General features: G+C 43.4%; 1 protein-coding gene across 1 annotated transcript in view; it reads right to left on the bottom strand.

Annotated features, from left to right (window-relative positions):
* The window catches only part of LOC143294223 (uncharacterized), an 18,192-nt gene extending 2,801 nt beyond the window's left edge, over positions 1–15,391 (bottom strand). Inside the window, exons 1-5 of the mRNA XM_076605654.1 lie at positions 15,322–15,391; positions 12,962–13,012; positions 11,668–11,869; positions 6,481–6,623; positions 991–1,114 (exon numbers count right to left, since the gene is read on the bottom strand). Of these exons, the coding sequence (XP_076461769.1) occupies positions 991–1,114; positions 6,481–6,623; positions 11,668–11,869; positions 12,962–12,992 (500 nt within the window). The 5' untranslated portion in view covers positions 12,993–13,012; positions 15,322–15,391. The remainder of the gene's footprint in view (positions 1–990; positions 1,115–6,480; positions 6,624–11,667; positions 11,870–12,961; positions 13,013–15,321) is intronic.
* Between the last annotated feature and the right edge of the window lie 9,609 nt (positions 15,392–25,000).

Raw genomic sequence — 25,000 nt, 5'->3', positions numbered from 1 at the left:
CGTCAGCATAATAAAATAAGTAATAATAACTGCTTCATTGTTGTTGTTCTTTTTGCTGCTGCTGCTGCTGTTCTTTTTGCTGCTGCTGCTGCTGCTGCTGCTGTTGTTGTTGTTGTTGTTGTTGTTGTTGTTCTTCTTCTTCTTCTTCTACCTTCACTCTGCAAAGAGTCACTGGGAAGCCTCAGAAAAGAACTGTCCACCAGACTCGTCCAGGTCTGTTGACTGTGTGTCAAAGCTTATGGGTCTCTACAAATGGTTTTTCTGTCCATTCTACAAATAAAAATGTCGTCATTCCATCGTTTTTCTACACCCCCCCCCCCCCCCCCCCCGCCCCCCGCCTCTCTCTCCCTCAACACTTTCTTGGAGGAGTGTTTTTAGCAAGGCATAGTTTTGTTTGATGATTATCTGGAAAAGAAAAAAAAATACATAGGATACAATTCCTTAGAGGAATGTTTTAGCAAAGGCCAAGTGAATCTTCTACGTGATCATACCAGCATAGTTTTGTTTGATACAGAGCTAAAAATATACATGTACAGGATATAGTTCACAGAAGGTTTATTTTAGCAAGGCGACTAGATCTTGTTACACGGTAATATCAGCATAGTTTTATTTGATTTAAAAAAACACACCCCAAAACACACACACACAAAAAAAAAACCCAACCGTAGGATACAGTTCCCTGGAGGAATGTTTTAGTGGTGCCAGTTGAGCTTGTTACATGGTTCCGCCAGCTTAGTTTTGTTTAATGAATAGCTAAAAATTATATATATATATATATATATATATATATATATATATATATATATATATATATATGCGTGTGTGTGTGTGTGTGTGTGTGTGTGTGTGTGAGTGAGTGAGTGAGACAGTTCCTTGGAGAACTGTTCCGGCAAGGCCACTGGATTTTGTAACATGGTCCCACCAGCAAGCAAACAAACAAACAACAAACAAAGAACAAATATCAAGTATGATATCTATACCCCCACTCACAAGCAAACGATGGGGGTGTTGGTGAGGACACTGGGCTCTAAGTGCACAAGGAGATCCCTGGTGATCTCCAAACCACAGTCCAGAATCCCCCGGTCTTGGTCCTTCATACATTGTGTGTCGGCAGCTTGGGATGAGAGAACGGAGAGGGTGTTAAACAATGATTATTCGTTTTATATATCTATCGCTATATTGATACAAGCAAAAGCAAGCTCGAGAGATAGAGCAGAAAGATGTGAATTATCATTAAAGCACACCATTATCAAAGCACCAATTTACAAAACCCACAAAAGTAGCATGGTATCAATGCTAAAGTTGAGGATGTTCATAATAATAATAATAATAATGGATACTTATATAGCACACTATCCAGAAATCTGCTCTAGGTGCTTTACAAAAACGCTTCGTTAACATAAAACATTACATCTATGTTACATACACACACCAAAATGTGACCACACACACACACACACACACACACACACACACATACACACACGCACACACACTACATACATACATTTTAACAATACATGTGTATCTAACAGCTACCCTAACACATACGCACACACAGGCAGGCACAAACTTACATAAACTCACGCACACACAATACACATTCATATACATGCATGTAGTTATGTACACATACATATGTATACACACATAGTCAAGCACAGCTAACGCAAAGGAAGTGGACCTGCCACAATTGAACTTACTGCTGAGGGAAAAGGTGGGTTCATGACGAAGTTGAGATGATGATGACGATGTATTCCTTTCTATCTGTTCTCCGCCCCGCCCCCCCCAACACACACACACACGCACGTGCGCGCGTGCACGCACACACACACACACACACACACTGTCGGCAGCTTAGGAAGAAAGGTTTTAACATGTCTCTTTCTGTCTGTCCTACACACACTCTGACTGACAGACAGACAGACACACACAGACAGACAGACATGAATGCTGAATCCCTGTTAACTCTTTCCATACGAACGGCGAAAGAGACGACGTTAACAGCGTTTCACCCCAATTACCATCATCAAAATATTGCAAGCGGAAGGCCCTTATACTGAAGACGTGAATGTTGACAAAGAATATCACAATTCTGACGACGGAAGCTAAAGGTTGGGTCATTCAGACACCCACTGGACATCCGAGGTGTCTGTGTAGAGGAGAAGAGAGGACTGGCCGTACTGAGTGAGTTAAACAATCCAACAAGAGTGTTTTTTATGATGCGACCTACCATCATTTTAATTTCATTTGTGTTGTTGTTTATGTTGCTAATTGCTTGTACACAACTATTTACAAATTGTTTATTCTATTGTTATAATCAATCTTTTCTCTGCATATCCCGCTTTTACCACCATCCCCACCCCCACACGCACACACACTGACACACACATACACACGATACGTCTAATATGACTCAAAGTGAAAAGACATTAAAGGAATAAAACTCGCCGCTCACACACACACACACACACACACACACACACACACACACACACACAGACACGATACGTCTAATCTGACTCAAAGTGAAAAGACATTAAAGGAATAAAACTCGCCGCTCACACACACACACACACACACACACACACACACACGATACGTCTAATATGACTCAAAGTGAAAAGACATTAAAGGAATAAAACTCGCCGCACACACACACACACACACACACACACACTTAGACACACACATTCACACACCACACACACACACAGCCACACACAACACACACCAGCAGGAATTACTGATTGTGAAGAATCACGGAAAATAAAGGAGGTGTGTGTGTGGGGGCGTGGGGGTGGGGGTGGGGGTGGGGGTGAGGTGTCTATGACGTGGCTATGAAACATTCCCTCTCCCGTTTATCTACCTACCCCCTTTTTCTTTCTTCTACCATCCCCCCCCCCCGCCCCCCACCTTCTCTCTCTTTCTCTGATTGCTTCTTAACTGCTCAAAACTATCAAAATTATAACGCCGACAGTTACAAATCACAGAGTGTGTACTGATTACTTCACCACAGTCTAGCACCATATCAGCCTGTGTGAACCGACTAAATCCGCTCCAATAATTATAGGGGGAAGGTGGTAGAATGGTTCAGACGCTTATCTCAGTGCCGATACTGTGTCCGTGAGGGTCTGGGTTCGAATCCCGGTCTAACCCTCTTATCCCAAGTTTGACTGGAAAAGTCATTCGGACGAGACGATAAACCGAGGCCCAATGTATCCCACGCATTTGGCGCACTGAAAAAAAAAGAACCCATGGCAACAAAGCTGTTTTCCTCTGGCAAAATTCTGCACTCAAGGCCTGACCTCAGCGCGTTGGTTTACGCTGCTGTCATGCCTCTGCTTAGCAGATGCGGTGTTAACGTATATGGATTTGTGCGAGCGCCTACATTTGAAACTGACACTGAAACAGAAACAGACCACATCCACATCCTCCCTCCCGCCCCCACCACCCCTCCACTACTCTGTGTGCCTGGCAGAGTGAACGTCTTTGCATTGTTGTGAACATTACTCATTCCGTCTCGAGGGCGAAAAATGAAATGTGGATACTGGCAACCAATGCAATGTGTGTGTGTGTGTGTGTGTGTGTGTGTGTGTGTTCGTGCCACAAGAGTGACGAAACGACGGGAATTACAATTAATCAGGAGCGCCTGAAGGAAGCTAGCTGCCAACCCGTTGTGCCCAGGTAGGCAGCCTGTTGTGCAAATGACTTCGTGCTTGCAGAGCGCTTAGAGCTCAGGGCAATATCCACATTTCTCCCTCACTACTCCTCTGTATGACTGACGGAGTGAACGAACGTCCACGGCTTGTTGTCGCAAACACTGTTCATTCGTTGAAGGGGGGAAATTGTGGACTATTGCCGAGCCATGTTTGGTCAGGGTGTATAAAATGTCAGCAATAACTAACAATCATCAAACTGCATGAACATACTACTAAACAAACAGACAAACAAAGAATAACAATAATAATGATAATAATAATAATCATCACAATGTTCACAGCAATGCAAAGACGTTCACTCTGCCAGGCACACAGAGTAGTGGAGGGGTGGTGGGGGTGGGAGGGAGGATGTGGATGTGGTCTGTTTGTTTCCGCGTAATCCGCGTGTGTGTGTGTGTGTGTGTGGGGGGGGGGGGGGGGGTGGGTGTGTGTGCTGATTATCTGGTTGCGGTTTTCCGCAATTTATCTTTATTCTTATCTTATCTGTCTATTATAATCAATGTGCAGTATAGTATGCTATGTTTATAATTATATTCAAATAATGTTTCTTAATTCTTTCTGTTTTTACTTTAAGAATACTAGTTATTACCTGCAGTGTGTGGATGTATGTATGAAACGGTGTATGTGATATCTTTTACATTTGTATCTTCGTAATATTCGTAAAAGCTGTTGCTGATTTTTAGTTATGGTCCCCATGTTGTTTACTTGTCTATGTTGTGATAATGCACCTGACCAAATTTCTCCAGTTGGAGATAATAAAGTTATTCTTATCTTACCTTAATGAATTGCATTTGTGTGGCGCTTTTCTCAAAGTATAGTCAGACCCAGTGCGCTGTCAGTCGCCCGTTCAGTCACACGCGGCCACACCTGATAATTAATTAGGGTCCACATTCAGCCATACACACACGCTCCTATGAGCAGAAAACCGCTCAAATTCAGCGGAGAAAAAAAAAAAATCACAAAAACATTTCCCAGATTTTTTTTTTAAGCTGGGGTTTGAACAGAGGGAGGTTTGATTGGTCTCCACTACCGACAGGCAGCGAAACAATGGGAGCACACACACACACACACACACGAACACACACACACACACACGAACACACAGACACACACAAATTGCGGTAGCCGAAAATCTTTACATTCATTTCAGGTACTTTTGAGCAGCGAAACAATAATTTATTGGAGCACACACACACACACTCACACACACAAAATGCGGTAGCCGAAAATCTTTACATTCATTTCAGGTACTTTTGAGCAGCGAAACAATAATTTATTGGCGCACACATAAACGCACACGCACACACACCCCATCACCACACACACACACACACACGAACACACACACACACACACACAAATTGCGGTAGCCGAAAATCTTTACATTCATTTCAGGTACTTTTGAGCAGCGAAACAATAATTTATTGGAGCACACATAAACGCACACGCACACACACCCCATCACCACACACACACACACACGAACACACACAGACACTCACACACACAAATTGCGGTAGCCGAAAATCTTTACATTCATTTCAGGTACTTTTGAGCAGCGAAACAATAATTTATTGGAGCACACATAAACGCCCACGCACACACACCCCATCGCCACACACACACACACACACGCACACACACCCCATCACCACACACACACACACACCCCATCACCACACACACACAGAGAAAACAACTGCGGTAGTCGAAAATCTGTATATTAAATTAAGTTCCTTTGAGATTAACGAATCTTCCCACCACCCACCCTCCATCCTCAAAGACTGAAAGGAGCGGAAGTGCCTGAAACAGGTAAGGCTGGAAGTGTCCCACCAAGACATCGCTGATGAGAGGATTTATTTATTTATTTATTTATGTACACTTATAGTTGACTTCATCAAGTTTTTGCGCCTTATACATATTATTAGTAGTGGTAGTAGTTATTTCTTTTTATTTATGTATTTATCTATTATTCATTCACCCTTTTTTTCTCTCTCTCAAGGCCTGACTAAGCGCGTTGGGTTACGCTGCTGGTCAGGCATCTGCTTGGCAGATGTGGTGTTGCCGTATATGGATTTGTCCGAACGCAGTGACGCCTCCTTGAGCTACTGAAACTGAAACTGATGAGAGGAAGTGCTGCCTCAGTCACCCCAGCCCCTTGCCCTGGCAATATCCACATTTCTTCCCCTGTACTTTTCCGTTTATAAGACGAAAAAAACACAAAAAAAATCCACTTGTAAACTGGTTAATAACATTGTAATACATACTCTACATTTCCCCCCCCCTCCACTCTTTGACTGGCCTTCTTTACGTCTCTTGACAGGGAAAGAAATGTAGAGTATATATATCACAATGTTATTTAACCCTTTCACTGCCAAGCTGGCATTTATGCAGCAGCTAGGTAGAGGACGCATGTCACTGAAGGGTGACCAGATCATGGGTCCTGTATCCATGAACCTACTGCTCTTAATATTCGGTGGCAGGACAGGACAGGCCATATTTTCTACACATCGCAGGGGGAATCCCCAGCTATTAGCAGAGACCATATTTTCTGTGTTTGTAGCACAAGGGAATTTTGCACTCTAAACTGATATGGCGATGAAAGAGTTAAACAATTTGACGATTTTTCCGTCCAAAAAACGAAACTGGATGGAAAAAACACATGGGAAGAAATGCGAATATTGGCCCTCCCCTCCCCTCACTTCGTACACACACACACACACACACACACACACACACACACACACGCTGAACGTACAATAATACTTGCTGCAGATGAGGTCCATGCCTTGCAGCATGCGACTTTTGTCGGGCAGTCGTTGAATAGTGTCCGCGGGATGAGAGCATTTCTCCAACACGTCAATCACACACGCCATCGCCTCTTTGTACTTGTCTGGCTCCCTGTTTTGTTCGTTTGTTTGTTTGTTTTTATTTCCACAAAAGCTCACACAAGGCTGCATAAGAAGGGACGCAAACAAAAACAGTTCGGTAATAATAATTGTCCACTTTTTTTTCCCTCCCAAGTGTTCTTTCCATTCTTTTTCACACACACACACACACACACACACACACACACACACACTCATATTCACACTCAGACACACGCACACACATACACACTGCCCCCCCCCCCCCACACACACTCATACACACAAACACACTCATGCACACACGCATGCACCCACACACATGCATACATAATCATAACACCCCCCTGTCCCCCATCCCAACCCCCGCCCCCCACACGCTTAATCCTGCCGTGGCATAGAAGGCAGTAAATCAAATTAAATCAAATCAAATCAAGCCAGTCCGAGTGCAAAACGGCCACCACAGGTTTTGGCAGTGCTGAACAGACTGTCAGTCCAGTCTTAACCCCCCAAAAAAAACAAACAAACAAACAACAACAACAACAAACAAACAAACAAAAAACAGTGGAAGAATATCCAACAATAATGCTTCAAGGACATTTAAAACAACGTCGGAAAAGCCCAATTATTCATCCTGTCATTTCACCCAGTCCAGTGTAAAATTACAAGCAGGTTTAAACACACTGAAAACAGCGAAAAAAGACTAATCCCCCCCCCCACCCCCACCCCACCCCCCTCTACGTCTGCTCAGTCAAGTTGCTTGCTTGCCCCAAGAAATTAAATTTTATGAACCGCCCGTCTCTCCCTCATTCTCTTCCGGTTAACAACAGTCATTCCTGTCTCCCGATAACTGCGGAGCCTCTGTGTCCTTCTCGACTATTGGCCGCCGTTCTTTCTCTGTTTCTGGACCTTGCGATTGGAATGAACTTCCTTTTTCGCTTCGTCAAGTCTCCACACTCAGCTCTTTCAAGTCTGGCCTTAAAACCCCACCTCTTCCCAAAATAGCCTCCCTTGCCTGCCCTTCCTTGTCTTTAGTTTCTGCAGTATTAGAGTTATGCATGCGTGTGAATGACTGGTGCGAAAGCGCTTTGATTTGTCTCTGCACAAGATCCAGCGCTATATAAATACCATTATTATTTCGACCAAAGTCTGTCATTCCAGCAACGTTTGCAAATCAGCTTACCTTGAGTTGCGAAGAATTAGTTCTATTCGCCATTACCTGTCTATGGAAGCAACCAAAACGTCAGTCCTTGCGTTTGTTTTTGTCTAGGATTGATCACTGCAATTCTGTTCTTACCGGCATTCCCAAAACTTCACTGGATCAACTTCAAAGAGTTCAGAACAATGCTGCTCGACTTATTTTCAGATCCTCCAAAGTTGAACATGTTACTTCTCTCTTCCGCTCTCTTCACTGGCTACCAGAAGAATTGAATACAAGCTTTCTGCTCTGACGTTTTCTGCCCTCTCAAGCTCTGGTCTTCACTACCTCTCTGACCTCCTTGAAGTGTACATTCCAACTTGTCACCTTCGTTCTGCTTTAGACATCTACAAGGCTTTTAAAACTCCCTATTGTTAAAAAAAAAAAGAAGAAGAAAAAGAAGAAGAAGAAGCAACAGGGTCCAAGATATTTTTCTTTCCAGGCTCCGTCATTGTGGAACAAACTACCAGAAAATTTGCGTCATTCTGTCTCGCTGAAATCTGTTAAGTCTGCTCTGAAAACACATCTTTTTCAAACAGCAGTAACTGCAGGATGTTTTTTTTTCTTCTTTTTTTTTCTTTTTCATCTTGGTGTGATCTGTTTTGGGGTGCATGCTTTGTTGTGGTGAGGCTGTTTGCCGTGTGTGTGTGTGTGTGTGTGTGTGTGTGTGTGTGTGTGGCGGGGTGCTGGTGAGTGTCCGTGCGTTCGTGTGCCTGAGTGCGTGTTGCAGGGATGCGTTTTCTGGAGGGCGTCATGGGTGGGTGGGTGGTTTCCAATGTTCAGTTGCGTTAGTGTTTTCTGGCACGTGCTTCCTTGTGTGGGTGTGTCTGTGGGTGGGGGGTGGAGGGGCCTGGGGGGCGGCGTGGGGGAGGTGCGGGTGGAGTGGGTTATTGATGGGGGAGGCGGGGAGTGAGGAATGAAATGTAAAGCGCTTTGAGCAGTATTTCTGGAGAAACGCGCTATATATATATATATATATATATATATATATATATATATAGATATAGATATATATATGTCCAGTATCATTGTTAGAATTACAAGCAGGTTTAAGAACACTGGAAACAGCGAAAAAGGACCGATGTCCTCCCCAACCCCCACGTCTATGTCAGTCCTTGTAATAAGGAATGAAGTGGAGACGTCTATGTCAGTCCTTGTAATAAGGAATTAAGTGGAGACGTCTATGTCAGTCCTTGTAATAAGGAATTACGTGGAGACGTCTATGTCAGTCCTTGTAATAAGGAATTACGTGGAGACGTCTATGTCAGTCCTTGTAATAAGGAATTACGTGGAGACGTCTATGTCAGTCCTTGTGATAAGGAATTAAGTGGAGACGTCTGTGTCAGTCCTTGTAATAAGGAATTACGTGGAGACGTCTATGTCAGTCCTTGTGATAAGGAATTAAGTGGAGACGTCTATGTCAGTCCTTGTAATAAGGAATTACGTGGAGACGTCTGTGTCAGTCCTTGTAATAAGGAATTAGGTGGAGACATATGTGTCAGTCCTTGTAATAAGGAATTAAGTGGAGACGTCTATGTCAGTCCTTGTGATAAGGAATTAGGTGGAGACGTCTGTGTCAGTCCTTGTAATAAGGAATTACGTGGAGACGTCTGTGTCAGTCCTTGTGATAAGGAATTAAGTGGAAATGTCTATGTCAGTCCTTGTGATAAGGAATTAAGTGGAGACGTCTATGTCAGTCCTTGTAATAAGGAATTAGGTGGAGACATCTGTGTCAGTCCTTGTGATAAGGAATTAAGTGGAAATGTCTATGTCAGTCCTTGTAATAAGGAATTAAGTGGAGACGTCTATGTCAGTCCTTGTGATAAGGAATTAAGTGGAGACGTCTATGTCAGTCCTTGTAATAAGGAATTACGTGGAGACGTCTATGTCAGTCCTTGTAATAAGGAATTAAGTGGAGACGTTTGTGTCAATCCTTGTGATAAGGAATTAAGTGGAGACGTCTGTGTCAGTCCTTGTGATAAGGAATTACGTGGAGATGTCTGTGCCAGTCCTTGTAATAAGGAATTAAGTGGAGACGTCTGTGTCAGTCCTTGTGATAAGGAATTAAGTGGAGACGCCATAGCAGAATGGGCCAGGCGTTGGACTTGTGACCCAGTTGTTCACCAGGGTTCAGGGTTCGAGGCCCCGTTTCGTCATGGTGCTGTGTCCTTGGGGAAGACACTTTTCTCTCCTTTTCCTTTTTCCTCACTCCACCCAGGCGTGAATGGGTATATAACTGACTTGGGTTGCAGTAGGTTTGATTAAACTACAGAAGGAGAGGACCTGGAACCGCAGCACCACAACCACATGTGAAGTTCTCTTTGGGGATTAATCAAGTTTGACTGGACTTCCAAAGCCCGAGCCTAAAAAAACACAGCGGACACGGATTCACTGTCACCAACGCTGTTTATAGTGTCGTACAACACCTTACTGTCTTACCTCGCGCAGAATCAGATTCATATTTATTTGTCATGAAAACCGTGTGAATGGTTAAAAGATAAAAAACAAAACAAAAAAACAAAACAAAAAACAAACAAACAAAACAACCACCCACCCAACAAAAAAGAAAAAGAAAAAAAAAAAATCCACACAACTAAACTAAATGTAAGGTGTTCTAATCAAAACATGACGTGTTCTTTGAAACATTCATATACGAATTTTGCAAGTCAGGGTTGTACAGGGTCGTATACTTACACCACTGACTCACTGTATCATTATCATCAAATTTTGTGAATTCAGACTTTATATCTCTTAAGAAAACTTGTAAGTATTCATATCTAATACATTTGTTTAGAAAATGATATTCATCTTCTAATACACCACATGTTTTGCATTTTCTTGCATGTTTTTCTATGCCTGTGTATCTGCCTCTTTCTATTTGGAGATCATGTGCGCTTATACAAAGTCTGCACATGACGGTTCTATGTTCATTTTTGTTTTGTTTTTTGTATGAATAGATCAAATATGGTTCAAGTCTGTATTCTTTAGAAACATTATTGTAGAATATTAACTATTCATTTTCGTTTTTCTGCTTTCTCCAGAAATTTATGTACCGACACTCAAGTTTCTTTAAGAGTGCAAACTTCAGTCTGTTGACATTAAGTGTACGCTGGTTCAGCCGTATGTGATCAAAGCCTAGTGTGGTAAGAATAGATTTGATAAAAATGAAGCCACTTGTTATCTTTAGAGTTTTGCTTTTCAATGTGTGTGTGTGTGTGTGTGTGTGTGTGTGTGTTGTTTGTTTTGGTCTATCGTCAACTACTGTGAGTTCTTATTTGACTTGTTTTGATGTCTTTTAAAGTGTGCGTGTTGATTTCATGTTGGTGTTTACAACCAGCCTGTGATGTCATTGCACACGTTAATTTCCATGTGGAGGGATAAAGTGTTTGCGAATTTAATTTGAAAGGCCATGGGATAGTTAACTTTTTAAGAAGGAAATTGAAAAAATAGATAAGACGGGCGCAATAGCCGAATGGTTAAAACGTTGGACTTTCAATCTGAAGGTCTGAGGGTCCCGGGTTCGAATCTTGGAAACGGCGCCTGGTGGGTAAAGGGTGGAGATTTTTTCCAATCTCCCAGATCAACATATGTGCAGATCTGCTAGTGCCTGAACCCCATTCGTGTGTATACGCAAGCAGAAGATCAAATACGCACGTTAAAGATCCTGTAATCCATGTCAGAGTTCGGTGGGTTATGGAAACAAGAACATACCCAGCATGCACCCCTCCCAAAAAAACGGAGTATGGCTGCCTACATGGTGGGGTAAAAAACGGTCCACTCGTGTACATACGAGTGAACGTGAGAGTTGCAGCCCACGAACAAAGAAGAATAAGAAGGAAAATAGATAAAAACAAAACAAAATACAAATCCAACAACTGACCCGCACTGCACCAAGGGATCGACAGCGGTCAAAGTCACTGCCCGCATGACCACGTTGACGTCTTGAGCCACGCCATCCATCCACGTCATCGGGAGGTCAAGGTCGACGTAGCATCGGACGCTGGACTCGACTATGTTGACGCAGATCCCCTTGTCAGTGCCGGCTGCTGCACGTGCCGTGGTGATGGCGACAGTGACTCCTGCTGTACTGAGTGGAATTATCGTTAGTATGTCGTGTGTGTGTGTGTGTGTGTGTGTGTGTGTGTGTGTGTGCGTGCGTGCGTGCGTGCGTGCGCGCGCGCGTGTGTAGTAGTAGTAGTAGTAGTAGTAGTAGTCTTCAGTTTATCGTCTTTTTTTCCGTTTTTAAGTGATGTTAGACGAAAAAAAATAGGGAGGGGGAGAGGGAGGCTGTGTGTGTGGGGTGAGGGGGTGGGGGAGGGGTGTGTGTGTGTGTGGGGGGGGGGGGGCCGGGGTTGGGGGAATGGGGGAAGAAGTTGTGTGTGTGTGAGTGTGTGTGTGTGTGTGTGTGTGTGTGTGTGTGTGGAGGGGGCAGGAGGTGGCGGTGTAGTGAGAAACAACCCTGGGAAAAAAATGGAAGGGAAGGCTAACATCAAACGACTATAACAACTACAACAACTGGCCTACTGAACTGCGCAGCAAACCTTCTGCAATAACAAATAACATCTTGAAATTGTTGAAAATACGTCCACAAGAGCTTTCGGTGAAGTTTGGTAAAAACGATGCGCGCGCGCGTGTGTGTGTATGTGTGTGCGTATGTCTCTGTGTGTGTGTGTGCGTGCGTGCGTGCGCGCGTGTGTGTATGAGCGTGTGGGTGGAGGGAATGGTGGGGGCAAAATTGCATGCTCATGGTTTGTGTTGATTACTATGTACAATAGACCCTATAAATTATAGGGCAGGGACTGGATGAAAAAAAAAAAAGCACGGTATTGCATATCTTGACATCGAACTATAATTTCTCTTTCTCTCCTCCCCCCCCCCTCTCTCTTTCTCCCCTCTCTGTCTTTGTCTGTGTCTGTCTGTCTCTGTGTGTGTCTTAGTGTCTGTCTATCTGTCTGTCCGTCTCTCTGTGTGTCTTAGTGTCTGTCTATCTGTCTGTCCGTCTCTCTGTGTGTCTTAGTGTCTGTCTATCTGTCTGTCCGTCTCTCTGTGTGTCTTAGTGTCTGTCTATCTGTCTGTCCGTCTCTCTGTGTGTCTTAGTGTCTGTCTATCTGTCTGTCTGTCTCTGTGTGTGTCTTAGTGTCTGTCTATCTGTCTGTCCGTCTCTCTCTTCATACCAAGCCAGATAAGTAGTTCCGGTTTGGCCATGTTGAGTTTCCGCCCCAGATCTGGACAGAAAAATACGTTTGTGGGATTACAGGGGCTGAAACAGAGATAGATAGAAAGAGAGAGAGAGAGAACACCGAACACTGAACACAGAAATGTTTAATGTCATTAGCTGAAAAGCTCTAGTGACATAGTAGGTACTAATCAGAACAAAATGGTGCAAATTAGATAAAATGGAACAGAAAGAAAAAAACAAAGAAAAAACAACAACAACAACAACAACAAAAACAAACAAAAACAACAACAACAACAAAAAAAAAACAAAAAAACAAAAACAACAACAAAAAACAAAAAAACAACAGAACTGAAACAACATAAACTAAAAGAGATTTGCTGGATTTTGGCACTTTGTCATTAGCTTGAAGTACATGTGACAGGGGGGGTAATGTGCCTTTTTTTTCCAGTCGTTCGTCTCCAAGGTTTGGACAGTGCACAGAAAACAAAGTACAGATAAATCATATAATAAATATTTACGCATGTAACTTGGACACACGTCATATCAATACAAACACATACTAAAGTACAGACAGATCCTGAAATAATTATTTATGCCTGAACATCAAAACCCATCATATCAATACGAACACATCAAATAATTACAATGTCGAGATTGACCATCCAAATGTAGCCCTTCCTTTTTATCTATGCTTTTTTCCTGATAGAACCCATACTAATTTTTAATTGATTAATGAGTATTTGGCCCGATGATGGACGTTCCCCCCGTATATTTATTGCCTCGGATACATATTTTGCAAGTGAAAGTATCATATCTTCATTTTCTGTCATCAGTATGCCGAACAAATTTTTTCCCTGCGTTGGAGCTGTATTGAAAAGGGTACATTTGTTTTCGCAATTCATCGTATCTTTTGCAGTTGAATATAAAATGATTTTCATCTTCTGGGCTTTCGCCACACATTGGGCAAGGAGATGTTGCTTCGTCTGAATCGAACCATCTTCTGTTGGCATTCAGTCCAAGTGCTCTCAATCTGAGCTTCGCAAAGCAGATTTTATGCCAGCTGTTTGTTTAAATCTTAAAATACTTCTCTGTTTGAAATATTGATTTAAATGAATAAAACCATATGTAGCTATCATAGCTCTCTATTTCTCCGTGCCAGTTTTGTTTGTAATATGCAATAAGTCTATCTTTAATTTCCGATACAAAGCCGCTCTCGTGCCCTACTCATTGGCACATTCAAACAAGACCGAATCCATGTTCCGTTAGTGTTTTCTTGATGTGGAATACCCAGTTCTGTTTGCCATTCTCCTCTTAATTGCAGCAGCAGCATCTCGTATACTTGTCTATACAATCGCGATACTGGCAGTCTTGTTAGTTTGAGCCAATATTTTATGCATTAAAATTTTACAATTGATTGAATATGCAATGGGTACCTGCCGGTTTCGCCATACATTATAGTGTTTGATGAGTGTAATGGGACACCAAGAAAGCGCTTTATTGCAAATGTATGTACCTTTTCCATTTGGTTATTTGACATGAGTCCCCATATTCCAGTCGCCTCACAGTGTGCCACAGTCAATGCAGGACTTTTTCCAATATTTGTTATTATTATTAAAAAAAAAAAAAATCAAAAAAAAAATCAGACAACGGTTTGTAGAATCCAAGAAATCAATGGTAGGTGGAAATGGAATGCAACTCTGAACATTGAAAATTCAACATCAAAACAAACCAAAGCAGAGCAATAAAAAGTCACCAACACACGCACTCCATATGGCGTTATAAAGCTTATGGTTCCCACATTTCAACAAAAATTAATGATAACTACACACTAACAGCTTGTGTTCTGTCGTCATATCCAAAAAGTACGAATGCACGAGTGAGAGCAAATCTCTCACAGTTTAAATACTTTCATTTTAAACGGCTCACGAACTATGTTTACAATTTTTTTTATAGCATAATTAAACTCCCATAAATAACGTGAGATTGTGTCTTTTTTTCTTAACCAAAAATACACGTTTTCATTTTTGGGGAGAGGGGGAGGGGGGAGCACTCTCATGTTCATCATAGAATTTGTTACAAAAACATGATAGTCAATCTGGATCTGAAACGATTCTACTTTTATCTCTTTGATCTTTCATGTACCTGAAGAAATTCAAGTTTGTTTAAAGCACACACACACACACACACACACACACACACACACAACCACACATTTTACACGCTGTAGGTTTTTCATTGGATTTGTCATAAAATTATTTTGTTCCTCTTGGAGCTTCTGCGATAATAATACTGCATGCTTCAATGTCATAATAAGCTCCATTCTCTTCACCGTTTTTCAGTCTATACAAGACTCACCTGTTGTGTGCAGGAAGCTGCAGGAAAGCGCGTTCAGGATTGGCGGGAATGGCTCTGGCTTTTTGTCGTCTGCAGACCTTGGGGTGTGGTCAGTATGCGCATGCGCACTGGATCGCTTCCCCTCGCTCTCTCTCTCCCTCTCTCTTCCGCTCTTTTCTTTCACCCCCCCCCACTCCCCCCGACACACACACAGAAGAAAGGAAAATTGGAAACTACATTATGACATAAAAATATTATTATGAAGTATATTGATGCAAATAAATCAATAAATCATTTGGATACACATGTATTAGAGAAATTATCCATTCATTCAAGATGTGTCAGTGGGCATTTGTACCGGTATTGAATCCTTACATAATAGAAAACAAGAGGCAAGGCCTTCAAGACTCACTTGTGATGCACTTAAAAAAAAAAAAAAAAAAAAATTCAAGCTTTTTATGTATTGAGTATAATTTCAAAATGTAATGTTTAAGATGAGAAATATCATTTTAAAGCAAATTAAGTCCCCTAACATTAATTACAGAGTAATTTCCCTTCTTTACTATCTGCACCAAAAACGTTTGCAAAATAAATAAAACTTCCATGCTTAGCAAAAGAAGTTCCTGTTTGAACAAAAAATGATAATAATGACTGCTCTTGTTGTTGGGTCAGAATATCAGATCAAAGTGCCAAGTTTAGAGAATACAAAAAATATAAATATAACAGTGTATGCAGTTTGCATATAATTAGGGTTCATTTTTTTTATTTTTTTGTGCCCATCCCAGAGGTGCAATATTGTTTTAAATTGATTTTTTTCCTATTTTTATGCCTAATTTGGTGTCAACTGACAAAGTAGTTGCAGAGAAAATGTCAATGTTAAAGTTTACCACGGACACATAGACACACAGACACACACACACACACACACACACAACCGAACACCGGGTTAAAACATAGACTCACTTTGTTCACACAAGTGAGTCAACAAGAAGACTTCACATCTTGACTTTACCGTGAATTAGAGTAGTTTTCGCCTTTCAAAGAAATCGTTTACAATCAGAGGTATGGTGACGATTTCATCTGGAAGCTGAATGTTTCACATGCAATAGTTGCGTTGTATTCCTCATTTTTGACTCACTTGTGTAAACAAAGTGAGTCTATGTTTTAACCCGATGTTCGGTTGTGTGTGTGTGTGTGTGTGTGTGTGTGTGTGTGTGTGTGTGTGTGTGTGTGTGTGTGTGTGTGTGTGTGGCCATGGCAAACTTTAACATTGATATTTTCTCTGCAAATACTTTGTCAGTTGACACCAAATTAGGCATAAAAATCAGTTCTTTCCAGTCATCTTGTTTAAAACAATATTGCACCTCTGGGATGGGCACAAAAAAAATTAAAAAATGAAGCCTAATTATATGCAAACTGCATTTACTGTTATATTTATATTTTTTGTATTCTCTAAACTTGGCACTTTGATCTGATATTCGACACAACAACAAGAGCAGTCATTATTATCATTTTTTGTTCAAACAGGAACTTCTTTTGCTAAGCATGGAAGTTTTATTTATTTGCAAACGTTTTGGTGCAGATAGTAAAAAAGGGAAATTACTCTGCAATTAATGCTAGGGGACTTGATTTGCCACAAGTGAGTCTTGAAGGCCTTGCCTCTCTTGTTTTTTGTATCTTGAGACAGTAGGACATTTCGAAGCGAGTGAATATTTGGAAGGCGTTTTTCTGAGTTATACCTATTTATAGCCATACCCCCCCCCCCCCCACGCCCAACCCTCCCTCCCCCTCCCTGATACATGACGTGTAGTATAGTTGTGATCATATATGCATGAACGTGGACTTGCAGGTTTTAACATAGCAAGTCGAAATAAGGGTGGTGGTCCATTTATTTTTTATCTATATATTTTTTTATCACAACAGATTTCTCTGTGTGAAATTCGGGCTGCTCTCCTCAGGGAGAGCGCGTCGCTACACTACAGCGCCACCCATTTTTTTTGTATTTTTTTCCTGAGTGCAGTTTTATTTGTTGTTCCTATCGAAGTGGATTTTTCTACATGCTGCACACGGGACCTCGGTTTATCGTCTCATCCGAATGACTAGCGTCCAGACCACCACTCAGGGTCTTGTGGAGGGGGGGGGGGGGGAGAAAATATCGGCGGCTGAGCCATGATTCGAACCAAGGCGCTCAGATTCTCTCGCTTCCTAGGCGGACGCGTTACCTCTAGGCCATCACTCCACCAGACACTTTGTCCATCGGGGCAGTGACTTTATATCTCGCCACTGTGTGTGAGCCTCGCTATATAGGAGGGCAGGCACCCCCCCCCCTCCCCCGATCCTCTCCTCCCACCGTTTTACAGAATGCAGAATACTTTATTATCTCAACAAGAGAACATGTGGTGTAAAACAGAAAAAAAACCCAATACAAGAAAATCACTGTCATTCAACATGTATATAGATAAACCATATTAAGATGTAAACCTAGGGCAAACCATCATTACAATCATCAGTAGACAACAACAGAAACCCTTGAAAAGTAATTTAGAGTAAATCATACATTATACGCTATCACAGCAATACATACATGCAGTATTAATCACAGTTAAAGGATAGACATAATAGTATACTAAAAGTTGGCATAGACATATGATAGCAGTGTGCGATTTATAGTAGGCTACTTTGAGTTAAGATGTCATATTTCACGCACATACACTCTGGCATTCATTTTCAGTCATACGTCTGATCATCAATTACTGTTATTTTAATAGGTGGATTGACAATGGCATAAAACTGCATTTGGTTCTGTTTGTTTTAAATTTTGGAACACAGAAACGTTTGCCTGAAGGTAGGAGTTGATAATTATTCGCCAGCGTATGGCCGTTGTGGTTTGAAATGCTTGTCGCTTTCTGTCGAACACTGACATTGTACAAATCACACAAACTGTCCTGTCTCACGCACACATTCACAATCTTGTTTAGCATACTCTTATTTTTCACAACGAGACCTCCGTAGCAGCATATAAGAGAAAATGATAAAGCATATCTAAAAATCCTTCAAGTACTTTTGAATCAACTCTGATGTTTCTGAATTCCTGTAGACAATAAATGCGAGACCGGTACGTCCCCAAGCACAGTCAGGTACCCATTTACACCTGGGTGGAATGAGGAAATGGGCCTTCCCCAACTACGACACGACAGACCACGTCGAAGCAGGGCCCTGAACCCTGATCACTGGTGAACGAACGAACGAACGAATCTTTTTAATGAGGGAAGTGGAATAAGCATGCATATGCTTTTTTTACATCCAGCCCTCAGGGCAAAAAGAAATGAAATCAAAATGTTCACAAGATAACAAAAGGTTATAGAAAAACATACATGAAATTCAAATACACTCAATTGCACAGTAGCATTTACAAGTACATAATCATGATACCTGCATTAATGACAATAATGTATATGAATATGGTAATGAGAGAGATAGAGTGAGTGAGTGAGAGAGAAAGAGAGGATGAATGAAGGAAGGAAGGAAAGAAGGAATAAATGAATGATAAATGAATGAATGAATGAATGGATCTTATTTCCGATAGCATTAGAGTAAGCAAACAATTGCTTTCTCCAGCCCTCGAAAGGGAAAAATGTCTAAAGAAAAGGTATGAAGAAGACACCAAAAAATGAGTAAACGTTAACAAATTCATAGAAAAACGAGAAAAGAAACAACATTATAATAAGCATCATATTTATAAGAATCAACACGTAATTTATAAAAAAAAAAATGCGCAGCGAGAGAGAGAGAGAGAGAGAGAGAGAGAGAGAGAGAGAGAGAGAGGGAAAAAAAACATGAGACAAGAAGTCCAACACCGAACTAACCCCCACCACTGTGCCCGATAATCATGTCGCATAATTATTATGTGCAATGAACGCCGTCGTCAACCACCACCACCACCACCACCACCACCACCACCAGCGAAGTGATGTAGAAGGTTACTGACTACTAACAGATCGCACTCTGCCGATCCAACATCACTGCTACAACTATCACAGCCACTTGATGCTGATAGCGAGGAATGAGAGCTTGCTGGGCGGAGGTCAGAGAGGAAATTGCACGAAACACACACGCGCCGTGCGACAGAAAACGGAAGATGAACCCACTAATCGCCGGTCTGTGACAGCATTAGCTAACTTGATTAAAATCCCTGCCTCTCGCTTACACACACACACACACACAGAGACACACACACACAGAGGCAGACACACATACAGAGTCACAGACAGACAGACAGAGACAGAGGGAGGCACACAGACACACACATAGAGCCAGAGACAGACGGACAGATAGCAACAGAGGGAGACAGACAGACAGAGAGAGAGAGAGGGAGACACACACAGAGGCAGAGACAGACAGACTGACAGAGAGACAGAGACAGAGGGAGACACACACCCAGACAGACAGAAACACAGATGCAAGGAGACAGAGAGAGAAAGAGAGAGACAATGACAATGACAAAGTTTTTAATGACAATGTTTTAAATTAATGTCCATTCAGCGTTACAACGCCCTTCAGAGAGAGAGAGAGAGAGAGAGAGAGAGAGAGAGAGAGGGAGAGAGAGAGAGGCAGACAGACAGACAGACGGACAGACAGACAGACAGACAGACAGACGGACAGACAGACAGACACAGGTAGACAGGAAAAGATCGAGCGAGGGGGAAGAGAGAGAGAGAGAGAGAGAGAGAGAGAGAGAGAGAGAGACAGACAGACAGACAGACAGACAGACAGACAGACGGACGGACGGACGGACAGACACAGGTAGACAGGAAAAGATCGAGCGAGGGGGAAGAGAGAGAGAGAGAGAGAGAGAGAGAGAGAGAGAGAGACAGACAGACAGACAGACAGACAGACAGACAGACAGACGGACAGACAGACAGGCACAGGTAGACAGGAAAAGATCGAGCGAGGGGAAAGAAAGAGAGAGAGAGAGAGAGAGAGAGAGAGAGAGAGGGAGAGAGAGAGAGAGAGAGAGAGAGAGAGAGAGAGAGAGAGAATTTCAGTCTTGTTTCCTATCACCTGCACATCATGTATGGCTTGAACACCTGCAGAGGTAAATAGGACACACCTACAGTCTGATGCACGATGCATGATGATGAGGGAAAAAAACAACAACCCCACAACAAACTTCTTCTTCTCCTTCTTCTCCTCCTCCTCCTTCCTCCTCCTTCCTCCTCCTTCTTCCTCCTCCTTCCTCCTTCTTCTCCTCCTCCTTCCTCCTCCTCCTTCCTCCTCCTCCTTCTTCTATCAGTATTGTTGTTGTTTTTGTCAGGCATCTGCTTAGTACATGTGATGTAGCAGGTATGGGTTTGTCCGAACGCAGAGATGCATCCTTTAGTAACTGAACTGAATTTCTTTCTATCAATGTTCTTCATCGTCTTCTTCTTCTTGTCATTGTTGTGATCGTTGTAGTTATTGTTTGCTACTGTTGTTGTTACTTAATGTAATGCGCTTATCCTCGGTCGGAGACCAAACTTCAAGAACTTTTCAAACACGGGGTCATTTGCACAACAGGCTGCATACCTGGGTTGAGCCGATTGACAGCTGCCTTAAGACACTCGTCATTCGTTTCCTGTGTTATTTAATCTGGCTTCAGTCACGCGCACGCGTACACGTATAATTAGAGTGAAAATTTCTTCGGAATTTTGCCAGGGACAACTCTTTTCTTGCCGTGGGTTCTTCGCTTCTCGAGTGCTAAGTGCAAACTGCACACAAGACATCGGCTTATCAGCGTCTCGGATCATCCGAAGAGGATGGACAGGAATAATGTCAACAGTTTGTTTCAAAAGGAGGCGTCACTGCGTTCGGATTAATCCATAATATACGCTGTACCACATCTGCTAGGCATATATCTGACAGCGGCATAACCCAACTCGCTTGTCAGGCCTTGAGTGCATGCATATATATTTGTGTACCAATCAGAGCAGATTCCTTTTAGTTTCACATATATATTTTTTTTTTGGCCAGACGACAAGTTTTGTTGCCATGGTTTCTTTTTCAGAGCGACAAGCGCATGCTGCACACGGGACCTCGGTTTATAGTCTCATTCGAATGACTCCATTTATTTCTCGTGAAACCCATCAAAAGAATTATGGACACTAAAACTAAGCACCACAAACATATAAAAGCGGTGAACTGTGAGCACATGCACGATTATCCACAAGACACAGTTATGAATTGCGACGACGTTAAAACATATGAATATATCTTGCAACTTCCGGTTAAAAAAAAAAAAAAAAAAATCGCAATGGCAACAGAGAACTTGGAGCCCGGAGTATTGTGTTAACTCCATCTGGGCAATGATTTGAAAATCGTGATTCAACAGTCCCAAAAAGGCATGAAACATAGTACATTTATCCAGAAATTGCAGTTTATCCGCTTTTACTTCTCATGATTTACATAGCCGGTCTTTCCTGGTAATCTTTTAGTGACAACTGGTGCCTCTCTCTCTCTCTCTCTCTCTCTCTCTCTGTGGAGAGAAAGAGAGAAGGAGGTTGGGGGGGTGGGGGTGGGGGGGGGGGGGGGGTGGGGGGCACAGAGAAGGTAATTTTGTTCGCACAGAGGAGGTAATTTTGTTCGCTTGAAACTTTGACAGCCGTGGTGGTGGTTGACATTGCAGTGGTAATCAATGTAGAGTGAGTGTGTACGCGTTGATGTTGCAGTGGTGATGTATGTGTACTGTGTGTGTTGATGTTGCAGTGGTGATCAGTGTGTACTGTATGTGTTGATGTTGCAGTGGTGATGTATGTGTACTATGTGTGTTGATGTTGCAGTGATGATGTATGTGTACTATGTGTGTTGATGTTGCAGTGATGTATGTGTACTGTGTGTGTTGATGTTGCAGGAAGCCTTCGCCTCAGTGTTCCTCAGTGTTGCAGTGGTGATCGTTGTGTACCGTGTGTGTTGATGTTGCAGTGGTGATCAGTGTGTACTGTGTGTGTTGATGTTGCAGTGGTGATCAGTGTGTACTGTGTGTGTTGATGTTGCAGTGGTGATCAGTGTGTACTGTGTGTGTTGATGTTGCAGTGGTGATCAGTGTGTACCGTGTGTGTTGATGTTGCAGTGGTGATGTATGTGTACTGTGTGTGTTGATGTTGCAGTGGTGATCAGTGTGTACTGTGTGTGTTGATGTTGCAGTGGTGATGTATGTGTACTGTGTATGTTGATGTTGCAGTGATGTATGTGCACTGTGTGTGTTGATGTTGCAGTGGTGATGTATGTGTACTGTGTGTGTTGATGTTGCAGTGGTGATCAGTGTGTACTGTGTGTGTTGATGTTGCAGTGGTGGTGTATGTGTACTGTGTGTGTTGATGTTGCAGTGGTGATGTATGTGTACTGTGTGTGTGTTGATGTTGTAGTGGTGATCAATGTGTACTGTGTGTGTTGATGTTGCAGTGGTGATGTATGTGTACTGTGTGTGTTGATGTTGCAGTGGTGGTGTATGTGTACTGTGTGTGTTGATGTTGCAGTGGTGATGTATGTGTACCGTGTGTGTTGATGTTGCAGTGGTGATCAGTGTGTACTGTGTGTGTTGATGTTGCAGTGGTGATCAGTGTGTACTGTGTGTGTTGATGTTGCAGTGGTGATGTATGTGTACTGTGTGTGTTGATGTTGCAGTGGTGATCAGTGTGTACTGTGTGTGTTGATGTTGCAGTGGTGATCAGTGTGTACTGTGTGTGTTGATGTTGCAGTGGTGATCAGTGTGTACTGTGTGTGTTGATGTTGCAGTGGTGATGTATGTGTACTGTGTGTGTGTTGATGTTGTAGTGGTGATCAGTGTGTACTGTGTGTGTTGATGTTGCAGTGGTGATCAGTGTGTACTGTGTGTGTTGATGTTGCAGTGGTGATCAGTGTGTACTGTGTGTGTTGATGTTGCAGTGGTGATGTATGTGTACTGTGTGTGTGTTGATGTTGTAGTGGTGATCAATGTGTACTGTGTGTGTTGATGTTACAGTGGTGATCAGTGTGTACTGTGTGTGTTGATGTTGCAGTGGTGGTGTATGTGTACTGTGTGTGTTGATGTTGCAGTGATGTATGTGTACTGTGTGTGTTGATGTTGCAGTGGTGATCAGTGTGTACTGTGTGTGTTGATGTTGCAGTGGTGGTGTATGTGTACTGTGTGTGTTGATGTTGCAGTGATGTATGTGCACTGTGTGTGTTGATGTTGCAGTGATGTATGTGCACTGTGTGTGTTGATGTTGCAGGAAGCCTTCGCCTCAGTGTTCCTCAAATTGCTGATCACCATCCCTCACCGTCACCCTTCTCTACCTCATCCTTGCCCACCAAGCCTTGGAAATCCAGGTAAGACCTCGGTGTCTGTGCCTCCTGTATGTGCCTCCTGTCTGTACCTGTGCCTCCTGTCTCCTGTCTGTTCCCCCTGTCTGTGCCTCCTGTATGTACCTCCTGTCTGTACATGTGCCTCCTGTCTGCTGTCTGTGCCTCCTGTCTGTGCCTCCTGCCTCCTGTCTGTGCCTCCTGTCTGTACCTCCTGTCTGTGCCTCCTGTCCCCTGTCGGTGTCTCATGTCTGTGCCTCCTGTCACCTGTCTGTGCCTCCTGTCCCCTGTCTGTGCCTCCTGTCTCCTGTCTGTGCCTCCTGTCCCCTGTCTGTGCCTCCTGTCTGTGCCTCCTGTCCCCTGTCTGTGCCTCATGTCTGTGCCTCCTGTCTCCTGTCTGTACCTCCTGTCTCCTGTCTGTACCCCCTGTCTCCTGTCTGTACCTCCTGTCTCCTGTCTGTACCCCCTGTCTGTACCTCCTGTCTCCTGTCTGTTCCCCCTGTCTGTGCCTCCTGTATGTACCTCCTGTCTGTACATGTGCCTCCTGTCTGATGTCTGTGCCTCCTGTCTGTGCCTCCTGCCTCCTGTCTGTGCCTCCTGTCCCCTGTCTGTGCCTCATGTCTGTGCCTCCTGTCCGTGCCTCCTGTCCCCTGTTTGTGCCTCCTGTCCCCTGTCTGTGCCTCATGTCTGTGCCTCCTGTCTCCTGTCTGTGCCTCCTGTCCCATGTCTGTGCCTCCTGTCTGTGACTCCTGTCCCCTGTCTGTGCCTCCTGTCTCCTGTCTGTGCCTCCTGTCCCCTGTCTGTGTCTCCTGTCTGTGCCTCCTGTCTCCTGTCTGTGCCTCCTGTCCCCTGTCTGTGTCTCATGTCTGTGCCTCCTGTCTCCTGTCTGTACCCCCTGTCTGTGCCTCCTGTCTCCTGTCTGTTCCCCCTGTCTGTGCCTCCTGTCTCCTGTCTGTACCCCCTGTCTGTGCCTCCTGTCTCCTGTCTGTACCCCCTGTCTGTACCCCCTGTCTCCTGTCTGTACCCCCTGTCTGTACCTCCTGTCTGTACCCCCTGTCTGTACCTCCTGTCCCCTGTCTGTGTCCCCTGTCTGTGTCTCCTGTCTGTGCCTCCTGTCTCCTGTCTGTGCCTCCTGTCCCCTGTCTGTGCCTCCTGTCCTCCTGTCTGTGCCTCCTGTCCCCTGTCTGTGCCCCCTGTCTGTGCCCCCTGTCTGTGCCTCCTGTCCCCCTGTCTGTGCCTCCTGCCTGTGCCTCCTGTCCCCCTGTCTGTGCCTCCTGTCTGTGCCTCCTGTCCCCTGTCTGTGCCTCCTGTCTGTACCTCCTGTCTCCTGTCTGTACCTCCTGTCTCCTGTCTGTACCCCCTGTCTGTACCTCCTGTCTCCTGT

This window comes from Babylonia areolata, chromosome 19 (genome assembly GCF_041734735.1).
Source record: "Babylonia areolata isolate BAREFJ2019XMU chromosome 19, ASM4173473v1, whole genome shotgun sequence".
NCBI lineage: Eukaryota > Metazoa > Mollusca > Gastropoda > Neogastropoda > Buccinidae > Babylonia > Babylonia areolata.
This window is presented reverse-complemented; position numbering and strand designations above follow the sequence as displayed.